This window comes from Sinocyclocheilus grahami, unplaced genomic scaffold (genome assembly GCF_001515645.1).
Source record: "Sinocyclocheilus grahami isolate Dianchi unplaced genomic scaffold, SAMN03320097.WGS_v1.1 scaffold2213.1, whole genome shotgun sequence".
Taxonomy (NCBI): Eukaryota; Metazoa; Chordata; class Actinopteri; order Cypriniformes; family Cyprinidae; genus Sinocyclocheilus; species Sinocyclocheilus grahami.
The window spans coordinates 1-22,415 of record NW_015507392.1 but is presented as its reverse complement, the minus strand read 5'-3'; the positions used below and the strand labels follow the sequence as shown (position 1 = coordinate 22,415).

Genomic DNA, 22,415 nt, shown 5'->3' with positions numbered 1-22,415 from the left:
AAAAAAAAACATGGTTAATTTTCGTAAGGGCTTCTTTTGCCACAAACCCGTCTCACAATTCCTACTTCTTTATTTATTTATTTATTTCATATGTCTAAAGCATGTTACTGCTCACTTCCTGCTTTATATCTGCAGTTTCTTAAAATGTCCAGATGGCAGTTACAAAGCAAAATGAACTTAAATACTCTTTAAACAGGCACAACCGTGAACTGCTCTTCTCTCCTCAGAAGACTCGACGATGACTCGCTCCCTTAATAATTATCAGACTGTTATGAAATATCATGCTCTCTGCCAAAATATCTCTGAGTTTGTCTGTCTGATCCATAACCTACAGTAGATGGAGCTAATGCTCTATGTGAGAATACAAGCTGCCAATAGAAAAGAAGAAGAAGAAGAAGAGTCTTCTGAGGAGAGTTCAGCAGCTCCCGGTATTTCTCATATTTACACAACTATCAAACACACTTTATACAGTCTGTTTAAGCCACATCTTACAGACTCATGTCTGTGCTGTTTTCATCCGGTTCAGCGCTACTTGTGCGTCTTTTCTGGCGTCTTCTTTCAGTGCAGCAGCATGTGAGGAAAATATGAGGAATTAATTCAGACCTGAGCGATTTTGAGTGCTTTTGTGTGTTTGTTTGTGTGATTGTTTCGATGTTTGGAGTGAGGACTGTTACTGAATGAATAGTTTGAGATCTGTGAGGAGAATTGATGGGAATCGATCTCAAGTGTTGCTGCTGTGATTTGATTTCTACTCTTCTGACATCTTTGCCAGATTACATTTACATTATTAAAATATACCGTAACATTGTATTACTATGCATTACTATACTATGCATTGTACTATTGTGCTGCTGTAGTTATTTATCTGTAGTGGTTGATGCCTTTAGTGTTAGTTTTTGTGTATATATATATATATATATATTTTGATGTTTTATCTCATATGATATGTCATGTTGTGAGAATGAGAAATAAGTTATTTTAGTAAAACACTTATAGGCTTTTATCATATATCCTGACTCTTATAGTCAGTTTCTAACAGCAAACACTGCCCAGTCAGCAAATTTCCTTTGGCGTGGATCTGGATCATATCAACAGCTAAAGTGTGGCCCAGATTAGTTTGTGTTCGCCGGCACAAAACTGGTCCACATCTTTTTAGCCAGAACTAAACAGTGCCATAACCCAACCCAGAGTGAGCCAAATAATAAAAACAGATGTGGCTGATATATGGACTTTATATGATATTCTTATATGGCTGAGTTCTGTAAAGGGCTGACGGCCCTTATGTGGCCCACGTGTGGCTGATAAACCAAATGCCATTATTTAACCATATTTACACCACACCTATTTTTTTTATTTAAAATACCCATTACACAGTAAATCTTAAACACAAAAATGGATTCACACTCATTTTTAAAAAATGTTTATTGTATAATGTTAATAACAGAATTACAATACAGAACATAACAGAAGTTGATACTTTTAGTAAGTCTCGCCAGTCTTTCTCACTCACAGTCTGGCACATTACTAAAATATTAAAGGCTGCAATTAACAACAGAGCCCAATCTGTTAAATTCAATTTCTATTTATTTTTAGAGACAATAACCAACACTAAACAAAAATGTATGTAAACATATAAACTGCACATTGCACTTTTCTAGCAACAAGCTGTGGACACTGAATGACTTGCCTGCAGTAAAGGTAATGCTGTTTTACTGGCATTTTTCCACGGTTGCAAAACTGATTGAGATTACATGACATGAGCGTGTTTATTTCGCGTTATAACCAGTTGTATCTAGTAGAAAAGAGAATTAAAGGGAAGGGGTGATGGTATTTGGCTCACTCTGGGTTGGGTTATGGCACTGTTTAGGTTCAGTTCTGGCTAAAAAAGATGTGGACTAGTTTTGGGCCAGCAAACACAAACAAATCTGGGCCACACTTTAGCTGTTGATACGATCCAGATCCACGCCAAAGGAATTTTGCTGACTGGGTCGCTTGCAGCGGTCTGTCGCCACATCAAATAGCGTCAAAACGGCATTTATGGATTTAATTTCCTGATAAAATATACATAATTTTAAGGACGAGACTTTGTTTCTTATCGAAAAGATCAAAACAAAATCCTTACGATTACAGAATGTAATGTATTGTAATAAAGTATAGTGCAGGTTTATTCACGGCTATGAATTGAAACGGATTAAGTTCTGCACGTGCAGTGGTTAAAATGACACTGTATTTGTTCGGTACGAATAAGTGTACCATTACACCCCTAGAAAACATTTAAAACACCAAAACTGCACTTACCTGAATAAGAATGTGTCTGGGCAAAAAGGCTGTTGTTGTAAATAGGGAGCTTTTCATCATCTTCTTCTTTTTAACAGCGATTGAAAGAGGAAGCAGAGCGGGAAATAACGGATATATTTTCAAAATCTCAGTAATCCACCAATAGGAATAAGGGAAGACACAAAGCAACCAATAGCATTGTTGAATGGGCTGAGCTGTGGACTGCCACTGACCTGCCAGCAGTTTATATGTGTTTTTCCAAATAAAAGCCAAATGTTAACATATTCCATGGTGTGCCAAGCCACATATGGCTCTCAGTTGTGTGCTATCATCTGGGCCATATACCTCAAAGAAATTGTCATCCAAAAGAAAATTCCCTCCAATTCTAAATCCATGGCAAAACATATACGGTTAAAGTTTGGCCCATATGTGCTCAGCCATGCCATACCTAGGCCAGATGTGACAGCTATCAGCCACATTTAGCCCAAACGTTCTTGTTATCTGGGTGAGAATAAAGAGAGATGATCTGCTGATGATTCTGAATGTCTTGTTGAATGAGTGTTGATCGTCTGAGGCTCATCAATATTAACAGAGCTGCTGAAAAGACTCTTTATTTCATGTCAATAGTTCCTGTTTTCTCCTCATTTATTATGCTGATGTCTTCAGACTTCCTGTAAATTGACACTTAACGCTTGTTTCATTGATATCAACAGACTGAGGGTACTTGTTGGTTACAAATTAGGCTTGCCGCGGTAGACGGTGCTGACGGTGATACCGGTGTTAAACCGCAACACCGGTTATGTCACTTGCCCACCGCGTCACCGACCCCCACCGTCGTTTAGATTTTTTATATTAATAAAAATTATTTAGTTTAGTAAAAGAACAGACACAACAATTAAAAACTGAACGCGGCTGCTCAATGCCGAATGACAGTCGCATCACAGATCAGATTTAATTTCTCCAGTGAGGAGAGTGAGTCGAGCTGACTGACAAGAAGAGTGAGGTGAGACAGAAAAGACGATCGCGGATGATTTAGTTTCGAAACGAAATGCAAAAGCGCCTGTTTGGCAATATTTTGGATTTTGAAAAGCCTGTTGACTTTTGCCTTTTATCTAAGGTGATTTTGGAAGTTTTTTTTAAACATTTGTTTCTTATTTAATTGGTTCTACAGTGTTTGCTGATTTTTACTTTATTTAAACTTTGTGTCATTTATTTATTTTATTTGACATCAAGGTGTATGCCGTGCCGCCAAGCTTTCTTACTCGTTTTGCTAATAAACGTTTCTTATTTATTTGGTTATATATACATGTTTACTTAGCCTATTTCCAGTTTTGTATACCTATTTAAACTTTATGTAAGTTATTTGTTATTTTATATTAGGCATAGCCTGCCCTATAGTATGGTGTATTTTTATTTGTTTTGTTAATAAAAGTTCTTTGTTTTATAGGCTAAAGTGAGTTTGACGTTGTATTTTGTTGTTGCCTTTAAGCAATTGATGCCTAACTGCCGCTAATTCGAAAGTGAAAGTAAAATGCGCACGGCGCTTTTAAGCTATTTAAAAGCGAAGGAAAGCAAGGAAAAGAGGGAAAATTCAAACAAACTAAAAATGAACAATTGCTTTACGCCGAATTGCCGCTATTTCAAAGTGAAAGTAAAAGCGACGATTAGCAATAAAAAATTATTTATGAATTAGCATCTGTTACTTTACGATGATTAGACAGACGGACATAAATGCTTAAAAGTGTCATTTATTATAAAAACAAACTCAGTAGCTGATCTATTTTTGATTTAGGCAGATCAGCTCCTCCCACAGCAGTTCACCAATAAATGCTGGAATATTCCCATCAGTTTACAAGTGAAGACGAGCATCAAATCATCAGGAAGATCTGAAATCTGCAAAGACTGAGTTTATTAAAGAGGACAGAGAGAAGATGAGAGATCCAGAACCCTGCAGAATCAAACACACTGAAGATACTGAAGAGCAAAAAGGTTGGTGTTTATTCTTGATTCATTCATGATGCTGAAGAACATTAGGCCCTTTCGCACCGCTTGAGTTCCAGAACTAAATGTACGGTACTAAAGTACTGGGATGATTTTGCGCGAACTATTTCCTAGTACTATTTACAGGGTTACCTAGTACTAAAAGTGGGTAGTTCCAAAATGAGTTCTGGTACTATGAAAAGGTTCCTGCGGTGCGAAAGGCCCTATTCATGACTCATAGAGCCATAAATCATATCACGTTCCAGAAATCCCTTTCATGGCATCCAACAATCGCTGCAGCTGAATAAAATACAGACAGAGAAACATGAAGGCAGTAAACACATGATTGCGACGATATGTGGTTTATCTGTGTTCTTCAAGGCATGTCTGGTATTTTTATAACAATAATGTATATTTTTATAATGCAATGCTAATCAACATAGCCTTTATCACTTTACAGAATCCTTAAAAATAATGTATTTTCTGTCTAATGTTTTTATCCGAAGCCACATTAGATCACATAAGGTTATTTCAAACACTTGACTTACATTAAACCATGTTTTTGCTGCAAACTCATGCTAGCTAGTTCTTATTCACCTGCTACCAGGAGCGAATGTGTTTTTTGAATAGTAAAGCTCATTTGAATGTTTATTTTTTTCAAGAAGGGCATTTAATACAATTTCAAAGAAGGTGAAGTGAGAAGTTTGATCAAAGAAATTAGGGAATAAAACTGAATATAAAGTCATCAGTAATTACAATAAAGACAAAAGACTAATATAATTACATTTACATTTAGTCATTTATCAAATGCTTTTATACAAAGCGACTTACAAATGAGGACAATGGATATTGCAAGTGCTATTACAAGTCTCAACTTAATGCAGTACTAATTTTTTTTAATCATATAATAAATAAAAATAAAACCAATAGAATTGAAAAAGAATAGAGCAAGCTAGTGTTAAAGGCCTTTTTTGCTTTTGTTAATTGTATAATAATTTTTTTTAAAGAAAACAAGCAGTTAGTAAATAAAGTGCAAGTCTAAAAGGGGCAAGGTTTTTTTATATAAAGAATAGGATTAGAATAGAGAGTGCTAGAGTTAGAGGGTCAAATAAAGATGGAAGAGATGTGTTTTTAGCTGATTCTTGAAGATGAGTTCGGATTGAGTTGGGCAGGTCATTCCACCAGGAGGGAACATTTAATTTAAAAGTCAGTGAAAGTGATTTTGTGCCTCTTTGGGATGCACAATAAAGTGATGTTCACTTGCAGAACGCAAGCTTCTAGAGGGCACATAAGAACAATAATGAATTTAGGTAAAGAAGTGCAGAGCCAGTGGTGGTTTTGTAGGCAAACATTAATGCCTTGATTTTTATGCGAGCAGCTATTGGTAGCCAGTGCAAACTGATAAACAGAGGTGTGACGTGCGTTCTTTTTGGCTCGTTAAAAATTAATCTTGCCGCCGCGTTCTGGATTAATTGTAAAGGTTTGATAGAACTGGCTGGAAGACTTGTCAAGAGAGCATTGCAATAGTCCAGCCAGGACAGAACAAGAGCTTGAACAAGGAGTTGTGAAGCATGTTCTGAAAGAAAGGGCCTGATCTTCTTGATGCTGAATAAAGCAAATCTGCAGGAACGGACAGTTTTAGCAATGTTGTCTGAGAAATTCAGCTGATCATCAATCATAACTCCAAGGTTTCTGGCTGGTTTTGAAGGAGTTATGGTTGATGTACCTAACTGGATGGTGAAATTGTGATGAAACCACAAGCAGTTCTGTCTTGGCAAGGTTGAGTTGAAGGTGATGGTCCTTCATCCAGCAAGAAATATCTGTTAGACAATCTGAGGTGCGAGCAGCTATTGTCGGATCATCAGGATGGAATGAGAGGTAGAGTTGAGTGTCATCAGCATAGTAGTGATATGAAAATCCATGTTTCTGAGTGACAGAACCTAGTGATGCCATGTAGACAGAGAAGTGGTCCAAGTACTGAGCCCTGAGGCACCCCAGTAGCTAGATGTTGTGACTTGGACACATCACCTCTCCAAGATACCTTGAAGGACCTATTTTAGAGATAAGACTCAAACCACTGGATTATTGATAATTAGAGCCATAACTAGGCCAGAGAGGTGAATGTGTGCAGGGGAGACAGTTTGCACCACAAAACAAAAGAGACAATACATTGAATAGATGCTTAGAAGAAAACAATAAACATCAGTCAGCATTTTAAAGTCTTTTCAAAATAAAATCGTATTAAACATTTAATAAAATGCAGAGTTTTAGAGTTATGCAGATTTGAAATAGAACATGGCTTTAGCTGCAGTGCATTTCTAGACTGAAACAAGGAAAACTTCAATTTTATTTTCATATATTCAGATATTTCATATTTTCATATTTAATTTCTTATAACTGTTTGTTTCATGACAATCTTCAAATGAGTCCATACTTATGCTTTTAGTGCACCTACATAACCTGGATCTGTTTTAGATCATGCCATGCCAAAATAAAATCACATGACGTGGTCTTAAAAACATTTTAAAAAATGCAGAGTTTTAAAGTTTTCATCTTCAGATTTGATTTGGTTTCTTGTTAGGAAAATCTGATCAGCAACTTCGTTTCTTGACATTAATGTTCACCGTATTCTCCAATGCATTGATTGACACTCTGTCTGCGCAATCAATAATATCAGTGCTGTAGCGTGATTCATCAAACATTTTGCCCCCTCCTCCCGCTCTTGACGCTGTAATCCAAGTGACAAAGATAGTAGACTTAATAGAGGAGTGACTTTCTTTTCTAAGGTAAATTCTTAATTTTTACAATGTTTTTGTAATGCATTAATTATCACAGGCTATAATAAAAACAGATAGGCCTATACTAATATTAAAGGGGTCATATTATGCTATTTTAAAGATCATTATTTTGTGTATTTGGTGTAACAGAATATTTTGACATGCTTTAATGTTCAAAAAAACACATTATTGTTCCAAATACTGTACATTATTGTAGGTCCTCTATGCCCCACCTCTCTCAAACACGTAGTTTTCAACAAAGCCCCCTCTTTTGACAAGCACAGTGTAAGAAAAAGTGAAGATGTCGTAGATCTTGATGAAGAATAACTTTTATTACAGAATAGTAGTGACAAAGTACATGTAGTACCTTGGGTTCAACGGAGTCAGACTGAACCTCGAACATCCTAAGCTCAATCATTTTATACAGTATTACGTTCATCTTCCCGCTCAACATGTAAATTCGAACATCTGGGTTGTGCTGTTCTGTTGTAAATAAATCTTAACCAATGATTCCTAATTGCATCTACTTCCGGAAGGCCAAATAAAATGCTTTTGCTTTCGCACTGAAACACAGAGTCTCCCTGACATGGCTGCATCAACACGACTGCTGTTCCTGAAACCACGCCTTCTTTCTCTGCATGCACATTTGGGTGGCATTATGCTAATATTTCCACATAGTGACGTAGATATGTGGGGGCGTGTTAGAATGAGCAGTTTTAAGTAGGTGTGGCTGACCCTTAACTTTTATAAAGAATATCTCTTTGGATTTGAGACTTTAGTCTTTGCAACTTTACAGATCTTCTTTATGCACCAAGAGCTTGTAACACTCCAAAGAGAAAGGAAAACTTGAAATCGCATCATATGACCACTTTAACAGTATATACATTTGGTTCGAATATGAATGAATGAATGAGGCATTTATATAGCGCTTTATTGTGTATTGTTGTACACCCAAAACACTTTACAATCATGAGGGGTTCTCTTCTCAACCACCACCAGTGTGCAGCATCCACCTGATGCAATGGCAGCCACAGTACAACGGCGCCAGTGTGCTCCACATACACCGGCTACAGGTGGAGAGGAGAGGGAGTGAGCCAATTCAGTGGATTGGGATTACTGGGAGGCCATGATTGACAAGGGCCAGTGGAGTGAATTTGGCCAGGACATCGGGGTTACACCCCTACTCTTTACGAGAAGTGCCATTGAACTTTTAATGACTACAGAGAGTCAGGACTTCGGTTTAACGTCTCATCCAAAGGACGGGATGTTATATATTCATTTGCCCGTATTTTCATAAGCCCACATGTACAAATGTAGCTAAGTTACAGCTCCTCCTTAAAGCTCTTGTCATTTTCTCTTTTTCAATCTCTCCAATCCTTTTCTGCTCACAGGGGACTGGAGATGAGTGGATAGTGTGTGCCTGCTGCTTTGTTGCAGTTTGCAGATTTTTGTAAAATAACATGTTTTTGTTTTTCAAATAAAAGAGCCGTTTCTATTTAATATGCTGCAGGCTCATTTATTGGTAGTGATTATTGATAATAAATAAACTAATATTGGGCTTGTTTTTGAAGCTGCGGTTCCTTATTTGTCTCGCGAGAGTTGGCAACAGTGGTTACTTGACATTGTTTAGAAGCCGTTATATTAATGTCTTTGTGCGGTTGAAACACTGATTGAGCGATTACATGAGACGGGATATGGATTTCAGTAAGTTGTACTCTTTCTTTTAACATACCTTCAGATGTTTATTCATGTTTATTTCATGCTGAAACTGGCATTAAAGCGGAGGTAATGATCAGTTCATGCTGCTGCTTCTCTTGAACTGAGGCGTTACTGCGATCTGTCACTCTACATTAAACAGCAACAAAATGGCATTTATTGTTTGAATACTGTAATAAAATACACAATTGAAATCTGAGACTTTGTTTCATATCTAAAGTAACAAAGCTTATTGCGATTTATTGGATGGGAGGCACGCTACAATGTTCCGTTCATTAACTGAAAACAGGCTAGACTAATCAATTCTTGGGATTTAAGAATCAATATTGTTTCGTAAAAATTAGAATAGATTAAATTCAAGAAATCTGTATATTTTTTTACCCAGCCCTAAGAAATAATAATCATTCCAAAATGTAAAAATATACAATCTGCTCCACTTTACTGCAAATATTTGTTCTTTTCAAAATCTGCTTGAGTTTGTGTTTCTGGTGTCCCATGTTCACGTGTGTATAAATGGAAGTCAGAAAAGTCTAGTGTGACTGACCCTTAATAATTAAAATGCTTTTAGTAAAATAAATTAAATATTGATCTAAAAGTTGGTGACAAAATATGACAGCAATATATATTTTAATGTTAATATCATGTTATATAATCGTGTCTTTCAAATACATTTAATAGTTTCCACTACAGAAATATGGGATTTGTGTATATAATGTTTTAAAAATAATAATTGAATATCACTGCACATGGTAAGCTTCAGGGATGTATAATTTATAAAAAGGTATAAAAATGATTGTAATATTTTTTAGCAGTTGTCTGTTTTGTTACAGCAGGTCTCACGTTTATCTCCTTTCATGTTCCTGTTTTTGAATATTTTTGATGTACTGAAAATGAAATTAACTCTTTTTTTTGTTTGTTTCAGAGCTGATGGAAGAGAAAGAGGAGTGAAGAACTGAGTGAAGTGGAAGAGAAACATGACGACAAACCTGGAGAAAAACATTTGAGTCTCTCAAAGACTAAAAATACATTTTTAAAGAAAAGAAGAGCCAAGAAATCTTTCACCTGCTCTCAGTGTGGAAAGAGTTTGTCAAGGAAATATAATCAAGAGATTCACATGAGGATCCACACTGGTGAGAAACCGTTCACTTGTGATCAATGTGGGAAGAGTTTCACACAAAACATACACTTTAAAGGACACATGAAGATCCACACTGGAGAGAAACCATTCACATGTGATCAATGTGGAAAGAGTTTCTCAGACAAAGCAAATCTTCAGGTTCACATGAGAATCCACACCGGAGGGAAGCTGTTCAGATGTGATCAGTGCGGAAAGAGTTTGTCTAACAAACAAAGTCTTGAGATTCACGTAAGAGTTCATACCGGAATAAAGCCGTTCATGTGTGATCATTGTGAAAAGCGATTCTCAAGCAAACAAAATCTTCATGTTCACTTAAGAATTCATACTGGAGAAAAACCATTCACATGTGATCAGTGCGGGGAGAGCTTCACACAAAAACCAGGTCTAATGGGACACATGAGGATCCACACCGGAGAGAAGCCATATGTATGCAAACAATGTGGAAACTATTTCACGTGCAAACATAATCTTGATGCACACGTGAGGATCCACACCGGAGAGAAGCCGTTCACTTGTAATCAGTGTGGGAAGAGTTTCAGACACAAACAAAATCATGAGATTCACATGAGAATTCATACCGGAGAGAGACCGCATGTGTGCCATCAATGTGGGAAAGGTTTCATCCGATCAGCACACCTTAAATCACACATGAAAATCCATACTGGAGAAAAGCCATTCACATGTGATCACTGTGAAAAGAGATTCTCAGGCAAACAAAATCTAAAGAGTCACATGAGAATCCACACGGGAGAGAAGCCGTTCACATGTGATCAGTGCGGCAAAACATTTCCTAGGGCATCAATCCTGAAGGCACACCTGACAGTTCATACGAAGGAGAAGCCACATGTATGTTCTGAATGTGGAAAGAGTTTTTCACTGCTGCAAACTTTACATACACATGAGAAAATTCATACTGGTGTGAGAGAGTACATGTGCTTTGAGTGCGGGAAGACTTTTACATTTGCGAACAGTTTAAAACAGCACCAGATTATTCACACTGGAGAAAAACCTTATAAGTGTTCACACTGTGACAAGAGATTCCGTCAGTCAGGAGACCTGAAAAAACATGAGAGGATTCACAGCAGAGAGAAACCTTATAAGTGTTCACACTGTGACAAGAGATTCAGTCAGTCAACAAATCTGAAAACACACGAGAGGATTCACACTGGAGAGAAACCTTATAAGTGTTCACACTGTGACAAAAGATTCAGTCAGCCAGGAACTCTGAAAACACATGAGATGATCCACACTGGAGAGAAACCGCATACGTGTGATCAGTGCGGGAAGAGTTACGCTATTAAAAATTACCTGAAGAAACACATGAAGATCCATGCAATGGAGAAATCAGATCACCGCAGTTTGAAATCGCGGTAAGTAGTTCATCTTTATGTCAACAAAGTCTGAAATCTTGAAGTTAGTTTGGTTTGTGTGCTTTTCCAGCAGCAGATCACCATGTGACCTCTTATTTTTCAGATGCGTTTCGTCCATAGAAACATTATTCACTGCTGTAAATTGACACAATTAGTAGATGTTTTCACACAGTGGCTCTCATTTATAAAACGAGCGTACAACAGAAAATTGGGCGCAAATTAATTTCCATGCACAAACTAGCTGTAACGGAAGAGGTCTTGACACAACAGGTTAGTATATATAAAACAGGTTTATTTGGTCACAGAGTACTGGGGTAGGGTCCAGAGGATGTGATGGTGAATGAATAGCTTGAAGGATATGATGAGTGGGGGAATCCGAGTCTTTGGCTTTACAGGCACTGGAATGTAGGCAGGAGGAGCACACACCTCAGTGATCCGTAACCAAGGAGGAACAGGAGATGAGGAGACAGTAGGCGGAACACAGGAGGTAAGTAATGCAGGCAGTATTCAAATGGCAGTAGTAGCAAAGTCATTGAGTCCTCTACGTGTATACGAGACCGGACAGTGAAGGTGTCTTAGGTGTGTGCTTTTATGCAGGCTGGTTAATGAGGTGCTTGATAGGTGACAGGTGCAGGTGCTCAGAACTCAGGTGAGAGGGATCGTTGTGATTGGGTGGTGGTGGAGCCTGGCCGATCTGTTACACTAGCATTTATCCGTATGGATGTGAGCAGTGGCTACGATTGAATCTCACACTCAGCTTGTGTATGCAGGTTTTTGAGTTATTGTGAACTTGCCTGCAATTAATGGCAGAGCGGAGATGTTTGGTGAATTGGAGCAAGATTCCCTTCTGCTGACTTTGCTGGTGTTTTGTGGTTAACTTGTTGATGTAGTAATATATTGAAGTACAGAACTCTAGTCCTCTTGTAAGAGGAGCTTTTTAGCCCAAACATGTGAGTAACCCTGTTATAAGTTCATCTTTATTGTGCTCATTTTTCTGTTGGAAGCTGTAGGTAGGTGGTTGCCATTTCTTTTGTCAACACTTCTGGTTATGGTTAGACAGGGAGATAGTGAATTAAGTTTTACTTTTATAAAAATATTTTATTTTCTTGATAAATAAGACCAGCAGTGAGTATACATGATTAAACTATAATCAGTTTGCTGTTCATTAATTGCATAATCAATTTAATCAATTAGTTGTTTCAGCCGTAATTTAAGTTTGTTTTTATTAAAACTTTTTTTTTTAAAAAGCATCATAATGCTGAAGAACAAAGAGGTTGGTGTTTAGGTTGGAAAAAAAAATCAACTCTTTTCTTTGCCCTTCAAAGAATTGAACTAACCAGTAAGATATAAACTGTTTCTCAAGTCCAGAGCTGCTGCAGATACACATTTAAGAGTGTTTGGTGGCACAAGTGAAACCAGCATTAAAGATTGGCATTACATTAAATCAAACATTAGAATTTCATAAACACTTTGAACTACATGAGTAAGCCATGATTAGTAAAAATGTTTGTGTAAAACAGTCCATTGAAAGTCACAATTTTGCCATCTGAAACATTTAGCAGGCAGGCATGCCTTTGCTTTTCCTTCTGTCCAAAGCGTATTTGTTGGACATTCAGTGTGAAAAGTCTATCAACAATTTGATATTTTTGCATAGCTTAGAGGCCAATCAGCTTGTGCCGTGTATGAAACGATGTGATTGCTTACAGATTACATGTCAAACCTGCACCATCTAGAGTTTCATGACCAAACTAGTGATTATAACACGCATCCTCTTTATGACATTAAGATTGATTAAGATTGATCATAATTGTGCACAGCAGTTGTCAAGCAGATTTGATGGATTAAAATGACTGTTTAAAGGGGTCAAGAACTGCCTCTGTTTTTATTATTTTGTACTGTTCTCTGAGGTCCACTTATAATGTTATCAAGATTTTTAAATCAAAAAACATCATCATTTCGAAGTAATAGGCTGTTTTCTATTCAGAATTTGACCCCCCTCATCGGAACGTTCTCTGTTTGAATAGGCGTGGCGGATTGTAGACTTGAAAGTAAACACCCACTGCTTTGATTGGTTTGTGTATGTTTGACAGTCTACATCCTGTGATTTTAGGTTAAAAACGCATAACTCAATACTTATCAAACAATCTGTAATAAGATACAAATAAATAGTTACCACGTAATAAAAAGTTACTCACACTTTTGTGATGCAACATGATTGTCGGATCCAATAGTCGGCGCAGCATAAACAGTCTTTTAGTTTCAATCTTTTTGAAAATCCCGCGTCAAATTGCGTTTTGTTTGTAAATGAATCCGTGGTAAAATGACGTGAACAAAAGACAGAGTTCTTACTGATGCGGTCTGGAACTTAATTTCATTCATTCACTCTTTCCTAACGTTGGGATCAGAAGAAAGTTTTTTGGTCGCAATACTTTTTTTTTTTTTTTTTTGCGCTTCAACATGGGATTAATCGATGCATGCTGATTAACTTTTATCATAGTTTATAGTTATATGGAACCGAAAGTAGTTAACATTTAACCCATTCTTTCAAGCGGAGTGTTATGAGTTGAAAACACTCCGAGGCTTTCATCTCTGCTGAAGCTGTTTGAGGTGGTATTAGTGCAAACAGTGGTTTCCCTTCAGCGATTCCCCTGGGCGCTTTATCTAAAAGAGCAAATTGCAGACGATTCGTGTGTTTTTAAAGATGCCGTTTCGTCCGTGTCCTCTAGGAGGGTGATGAAGCGGCCCTGACACGGACAACCCAGGGATGTGGGGACTGCTCTTTAGGAGGTGGTGTTGGCAGCGCCCCTCCTTCCCCCGGAGGAGGGCCGGGTGGAGAATCTTTGATTTTCTGTTCCGCTGCTGGTCCAATGGCGACCAGCTTCTTTTCTGCAAGAAAGGTTGGACCGTAGGCTGCCACCCTCCACCTTGAAAGTGTATGTTGCTGCTATTGCAGCACATCACGACAAAGTAGACGGCTGGTCCCTGGGTAAGCATGACCTTGATCGTCAGGTTCCTGAGGGGTGCAACCAAGCCATGAAGTCCAAGGAATCATATGTAGACCTCTGAGACAGGATTGTATCGAGGAAGAAGAGGAATGGAAGACGTTTGGAACCACCAGGGGCCTCATTTATCAATCTAACATAGAAACGAGCGCAGATCCGGGCGCACAAATCAACTTATGACAGAGTTCACGTGTGATTCATGAAACATTTGTATGCTGCCAATCTCATCGTACGAATGATTGCACGTTGATAAATGTGGTGGCAGAAAACAATCGTCATTTGAATATCACACCCCTAAAAACACCCGGGTTTAGAAGCCTCGCCCTTGAGTTTACGACACGGAGAAATGAAACTCGGCCCAAGAGAGTAAGTAATTTCATCAAAGAGAATATCTTACACCCGCTAACTTTGTAATTGCAAACAATTAGGCTACATTAATGTATGTAATTTATATGTATATTAAAATACTGTTAAACATAAACATTATAGCCTATAATGCACTCTACAACAAATATTTTTAAATTTAACGGTATTCAGAACAGAACAAGAATAAAAAATTAGTTGTAAAATTATATAAAAAATAAATATACAATAATACAATATTATATATAAAATAAAACACAAATTAGGCTATAGTGGCAGTCATTATACACCTCATACAAGCAAAACTAAAATGGCATTGGGCTCACGAGACTCATTCCACAAGAATCCAAATGTTTCCATTTTTGCCATATTTGTAACATTTGGTTGCTAAACTGTTATTCATTATTTAGCCTAAACAAGGCTTTATACTTCACTTATGTTCTAATATCCATGTAAAATCTTTCCCATGCGCGAAAACGTTAGTTTGGGTGCTGCATGCTGATTTTACAGTGGACCTTTTAAAATAAACAGTGCAACTTTTATGTTTGGTTGACTGTATTTTTGTTTGATGAAGAATGGCTGAAATGTCAGGCAACGCTTGAACTAATGTTGTTAGTTGAATGGATTTAATCAAAGATATAAATAAAATGCATTAAGAGTGACACAAAAACTAGCATAGCCTATACTTGTTGCACAGTTTTTTCCCCTTTTGTTAATCTGTTAATTATATTATAGCTTATATATTTTGTGTGGTCCTATTTATTTTATTCCTTTTATAGACTTAATTTATGTTTTTATCCGTTCACAGAAGCACTGCAGGTGCGTGATGCGACGATGTGTGAATCCTCATGGTCTGTTGTTTATGCTATTCGCCCATATTAAAGGGGTCATATGATGCGATTTCAATTTTTCCTTTCTCCTTGGAGTGTTACAAGCTCTTGGTGCATAAAGAAGATCTGTAAAGTTGCAAAGACTAAAGTCTCAAATCCAAAGAGATATTCTTTATAAAAGTTAAGAGTCAACCACGCCTACCTAAAACGGCTTGTTCTAACACGCTCCACATGTCTACGTCACAATGTGGGAAGATTTGTATAACGCCGCCCAAATGTTCACGCAAAGAAAGAAGGCATAACTTCTATTCTTGCTGTAGTATTGTTGCTGCCGCCATGTCGTGAAGACGCTGTGTGTTTCATTGTGAAAGTGAAACTACTTTGTTTGGCCTTCCAAAAGAGGACGATATCTGCTTAGTCATGCCTAGAGCTGATCCGTGCTGGTCACTGAAGAAATACATCAACTTCACGCTGTGGATCGCCGGATCGGCTTTCACCGTGGACGAAGTGGAGTCCAGCCCGGGGTCGTCACATGTGGTTGCCACAAGCCCTTCGGACGCTCCTTCGTCGAATCCGCCGGCCGCGCTGTTCTCAAGCCCTCCCGCTGCCGCTCACTCAGTAGCCTGCCGTGTGTGACGCTGTTCCGTTGTGAAAGCGAAACTACTTTGTTTGGTCTTCCAAGAGAGGACACGACTAGAAATCAGTGGTTAAGTTGTATTTACAACACTGTTCCAGAACAGTTCAACCCAAATATTAATTTGTGTGCAGCACATTTTATGGAGGACTGTTTCCTGATCCTTGTAGAGTAGACTACAATGCCGACTGTTCTGACTCACAGTCTGCAAGTATGTTTTCATTTTTAAAGGATTTGCCACTGATGATTCACGCGCGAGTTTTGAGCAGTGTAGAGTAGTGCTTGTTGTTTGTCATTTCTCCAATCACAAATGCAGACATGGTTTTATGTTTACGCGGTGCGATGCAACGCAACAGTATAAGTCATTATAATCCTTTATTACATCCCCACTGGATGCAACAAATGCCTCGTTTATAATGGGTTTTAATGTTTTTGTCTCATCACTCCGGCCGGGACACAGCATCACAGTATGATGAGGGGCGTAACATTTCCTTCACACGCTTGAGGTATTCGGCCAATCATAACGCACTGGATAGCTGGCCAATCAGAGCACACCTTGCTTTTCAGACCGACGAGCTTTGTAAAAATCGAAGCGTTTCAGAAAGGCGGGGCATAGAGGAGAAACAATAATGTACAGTATGTAGAAAATAATGTTTTTTTTTAACCTTACCGCATAAACATTTCATTACACCAAATACACAAAATAATGTTATTTTTTAACAACATCATATGACTCCTTTAATCTAAAGCCCTGAATAAAACAAAAAAGCAAAAGACATTCTAATCTTACTGGTCAGTGATCGACTAATAAGCTTTGGTTGTCGGTTGGGGAAATAACTTAAATGAACAAAATGCTGTCATTCTACATTTCTCCACCAGATTTATATGCTGCGCGCAAGGTCAGGCTAAAAAAAACTTGAGACCAGACATGAGATTTGATCGTAGCCACCGCTCACGTCCATATTGATAAATTCCGAGTTTTGCTTTGAAATGACCGTACGCCCAATTTTCTGTGGTACGTTCGTTTCGTAAATGAGGCACCAGGACCCTTCCTAGAGCGGGCCGCCCTACCAAACTGAGCGATCGGGGGAGAAGGGTCTTAGTCAGGGAGGTGACCAAGAACCCGATGGTCACTCTGACAGAGCTCCAGCATTTCTCTGTGGAAAGAGGAGGACCTTCCAGAAGAACAACCATCTCTGCAGCACTCCACCAATCAGGCCTGGCCAATCCCATCCCTACAGTGAAGCATGGTGGTGGCAGCATCATGCTGTGAGGATGTTTTTCAGCGGCAGGAACTGGGAGACTAATCAGGAGTGTGGGAAAGATGAATGCAGCAATGTACAGAGACATCTTTGATGAAAACCTGCTCCAGAGCGCTTCCAACAGGACAACGACCCTAAGCACACAGCCAAGATAACAAAGGAGTGGCTATGGGACAACTCTGTAAATGTCCTTGAGTGGCCCAACCAGAGCCCAGACTTGAACCCGATTGAACATCTCTGGAGAGATCTGAAAATGGCTGTGCACCGACGCTCCCCATCCAACCTAATGGAGCTTGAGAGGTCCCGCAAAGAAGAATGGGAGAAACTGCCCAAAAATAGGTGTGACGAGCTTGTAGCATCATACTCAAAAAACCCCAAGGCTGTAACTGGTGCCAAAAGTGCTTCAACAAAGTATTGAGCAAAGGCTGTGAATACTTATGGACATGCAATTTTTTTTTTTTTTTATAAATTTGCGAAGATTTCAAACAAACTACTTTCACGTTGTCATTATGGGGTATTGTTTGTAGAATTTTGAGGAAACTTATTCATTTAATCTATTTTGGAATAAGGCTGTAACATAACAAAATGTGGAAAAAGTGAAGCGCTGTGAATACTTTCCAGATGCACTGTAGCAACATGGGATTATCGTACGCACGGTCTGTAGACTATACCTATGGTTAATATAATCATTTCTAAATTCCAATTCTTTTATCATTCTTAATTCAAAATAAAATATTATCTTATCCATTTCCGATAATCTCAGGTTGCTATGATCACGTTTGTTCATGCATTAAACTCGTGGCCATGAGAAAGAAATATGTAATTCCCTTAACATAAGAAGCCGTGTTTGGTAAACCACTCTCAGCAAGCAATTTTGCGTTTAAAAGACATCTATTAGCTGTCCAAACAGCCTGGCTGTCTAGGCTAAAACAAGGCTGAATTTGGGATGTCAGTGAAAATTTTATTGACGTCTAACCATCGCCCAAGAACAGACTCCATCCATCCATCCAACCAAATTAAATATAAAGCTTTTATTAAGAAAAATAACATTTTTAACAACTTAATACAAAATTATAAAAATATAAAAGAATTCATGACAAAATAAAATAGCTGTGGTGGATTTCTGCTCTACTCATTGTAATTTTTCTTCTGGCATTTCTTTGTTTCTTGCTGTGTACAAGGGTCTTCAGGTAAGCCATGAGTGTTTAATTGTGTCAGAGAATTTTGAAATGATGATGGCAGAATAGTTATGAAAAGTAAATTAGGATTGTTACCATGAGTCAAATGAATAAATATTATAATAAATGTGTAAAATATAAAATACTGTAATGAATTTAACAGTATTTAATAATAGGTTTTGGTCTGTTTTCAGCTGTTTTTCAAAGGCATTGCCACCTGTCTGTCAGAGTGAGGATGATTCAGGCAACAGGTGAGTGAATCAAATCAATAGAAAAACTGAGACTGAATCACACAAACATTAATGAAACCGATTGAATTGTGAATCTGCATCTGCTGTAAGTGAATGTGTTTCTCTCAGAGATCCTGAATCTGATGCGACACTGATGAAGGTCAGATCTGATGCTCCTCATTCACTCCTCCAGACACCAAATCAGCAGTTCCATCACATCATCATTCCCTAAATGAAGCTGCTGCTCATGTATTTAATGTTGTTTCTGCATATAAAGAGCAGTAAAACGGTGTCAGCTCCAGCTCAACACGTGACGACTCCTGTTGTGTTCAGATCAGCACTGAAAGAGGAGTCTGGTTTGATTCTTTTGCTCTCTAAAGCCACTTTTCAACCGTCCGACCAAACCATTCTCTTTGCTTAATCTCTGCTGTTGTTTGGTCATTTTTGACCTAAACACTTAATGTTTATTATTTTTTACTTAATTGGAATGGTACGGTTTTGGCACTTGCTATGTGAACACACACATGGACATGATTCAAAAAGGTCAAGTGATCTTGAAAAAAACAGTCACACTTGTACTGGTCACAGTCAAAAATAACTGCACATTTTTGACCTAAACACTTAATGTTTATTATTTTTTACTTAATTGGAATGGTACGGTTTTGGCACTTGCTATGTGAACACACACATGGACATGATTCAAAAAACAGTCACACTTGTACTGGTCACAGTCAAAAATAACTGCACTGGAAACACTTGGGAAGCGGATTTCATCTAGTGGAATAAACGTTTGGTACGTTTGGCCCAAACTAAATCTCATATTTTTGCTATATCAACCTCAAACTTAGAACAAATTGTTTAGATTCCTGACTTTTATTTTCATGCAGTTTAAGAGTAAAACATGTTTTGGAAAATAAATTATTTCATAGGCCTGTACATTTTTAAAATAGTCTTTTTGTGCATGTATCATATTAATAAACTTCTATAACTTTTTTTTGTTTGTTTTTTTTAATAGTTTTTTCACTATGAATAATCTGCCAAGTGTCTGCTTTAAAAAGAGAGCAAATTTAAACTGAAATCTATGTTCCAATGCGGTTTAGCACAGTTAAAGTTGGAAACTTTTAGGTCTATGCTCAAAAGGTGCTTAACAGGTAATAAATGGATCATAACTGTTCCATAAATTACATTTAGTACCATAAAATCCCCTACAAATACAAAATATTAAATAAAAAAACATTATGAAAATATTGTACATTCATTTAATTGAAATAAAAAAATAAATAAATCACACCAGAGGGTTAAACTTTCTTTTCTGTGCAGATTGTGCCCAGATGGTATGGATATGGTTTCATTTTTCACTGTTGGGCTGATAATGGAGCTCTTTAGTATGCAGTACAGATGTGTCAGTAATTTGGTAACACAAGAGTTTATGGTCAATATGAGATGGGAAAGTTGCTAACACAGAATACAGACCAATATCTATAGCAATCTAAATTTCAGTGGAAATATGCATTTGCTGCCTAAAAAATATCACACAAATATGATATGAGATTCATCTGGAGTACCCTGTTGAAAGATTTTGTACTGATGTGATTTCTGTAGGACTTTATTTTCTAACTGCATTGCTATCAGAATGTTTTGGATCAGTTTAGAAGGCCCCTCTGTAAATGCACGAAAGTTAAATTTTCTGAAAAAGATATTGGCCTACTTTTTTTTTCTTTTTCATTTTAATAGACAAAGATTACATCAAAATGTGGCTTTTTTTGTGTGTTAGCCTAATCTTTTTGGAGAAAATACCATATACAAAAACAGAACTGGGCTAAAGGAAAACCCAACTTTGTATTATTTCAGATAGATATGAAACATATTGAGTTACTAACTTGTGTTGAAAATGGTAACGCAAAACGCATTAGGTCTCTATGTAGAGCTCTACGTTAATAGCTAAAGTCATTAAAACATAATTTCTGACAGTTGATACCACTGATCACTGTAAAGCTGCTCTGAAATGATTTGCAATGTAAAAACAATAATAAATACATGACTTTATGAAATCTGTCACATTATCTCTTTTTCTTGGACTGTGTATAACAAAGAATTTATTCGTACATGATGAAACTATTCAGATTTTTTTACCGTGTTTCACTAGTTTCTGTGTTTCGTGTAAATACAGTGTAGCTGAAATAAAGTGTAAATGAGAAGTTAAAGTTATAAATGCGGTGAGTGTCCAGCAGGAGGCGCCAGAGCTGCTCAAACTCTCACTCGCCTCCGCTTCTGCTTCTGGAGTAACGGAACACAATTCAAATAAACAGAAACAGAGTTTATTTATATTTTTATTTATAGCCTCGTGGGCTTTCAGTCAGTTTAATTTACAGCGCCGGACCATTTGTGATTGACCCGCACGGTATGAGGAGTTTGGACACCGTGAGTGCTCTTGCTAATATTCAGATACAGTCTAAATAAGGTGTTCAGATGACCAAAGCACAAGGTTTTCTTGCATAATTAACATTTTTATTGTTTGGTCAGACATTTACACATTCATAAATCAGGGATTAAACGTTATGTTCTGTATGCTAAATATGAATATATAAACAAGGTTATTTGCACAGTACCTATAACTGCGCTTTGCATCCGCTTTCTGCTGATTGCTGATCGAGATTGACATGCTACATGGCCGACTGACCAGGTACACTCATTCATTTCGTTCACAAACGAGATATGTACCAGTTCATTCAACTCGTTCACGGACGAGATATCCCTGATAGCATACACTTCCGGGCCTCATCTGGGCCAAATATGGCACATATGGCTGAGTTCTGGCAATGGCAGAGGTCATTTGGGCCAGATTTGGCCAACACACATCAAGCCGGATTTAGTGTCAGTTGTGGCTTGTTGTTTGTGGGCCAGATCTGGCCCACACCCAACAAGCCAGAACTCAACTTAAAACTGGTTTGTCACACATGGGCCACATCTGGCCCACAAACAACAAGCCAGAACTCAACTTAAAACTGGTTTGTCACACATGGGCCAGATCTGGCCCATGTGTGACAAACCGGTTTTAAGTTGAGTTCTGGCTTGTTGTTTGTGGGCCAGATGTGGCCCATGTGTGACAAACCTGTTTTAGGTTGAGTTCTGGCTTGTTGTATGTAGGCCAGATCTGGCCCATGTGTGACAAACCGGTTTTAGGTTGAGTTCTGGCTTGTTGTGTGTGGGCCAGATCTGGCCCATGTGTGACAAACCGGTTTTAAGTTGAGTTCTGGCTTGTTGTTTGTGGGCCAGATGTGGCCCATGTGTGACAAACCGGTTTTAGGTTGAGTTCTGGCTTGTTGTGTGCGGGCCAGATATGGCCTATACCAGGTGACCAGATGTGCCATTTTCCAGGGACACTTCCTGGCAGATTTCTAAATTGCCTAAAATAACCAGGTGTTGGCTGTTTGCAGACTGTGCAGATCAATCGTTATATGACATTTAAATACCGTGAGAGCTATGGAGAGCAGAGCAGATGGTTCCTTATGCTTTCAAATCACTTTAATGTCAAACAACGATCGATCTGTGCAGCGCATACAGCCAAAACCTGGTTATTTTTGGCAATTTAGAAATCTGCCAGGACATGTCACAGGAAAATGGCAGGTCTGGTCACCTTACTTTACCAGCCAGTGGT

At 38.0% G+C, this 22,415-nt stretch overlaps 1 protein-coding gene across 1 annotated transcript; it reads left to right on the top strand.

The window, feature by feature from the left end:
* Window positions 1-107: 107 nt before the first annotated feature.
* Window positions 108-19,355, top strand: LOC107574402 (gastrula zinc finger protein XlCGF57.1-like). Its single transcript, XM_016260836.1, has 5 exons — window positions 108-573; window positions 4,070-4,256; window positions 9,679-11,258; window positions 18,722-18,778; window positions 18,887-19,355. The coding sequence occupies exons 2-5, from the start codon at window positions 4,209-4,211 to the stop codon at window positions 18,987-18,989; spliced, it is 1,788 nt and encodes a 595-aa protein (XP_016116322.1). The 5' UTR covers window positions 108-573; window positions 4,070-4,208; the 3' UTR covers window positions 18,990-19,355.
* Window positions 19,356-22,415: the final 3,060 nt, after the last annotated feature.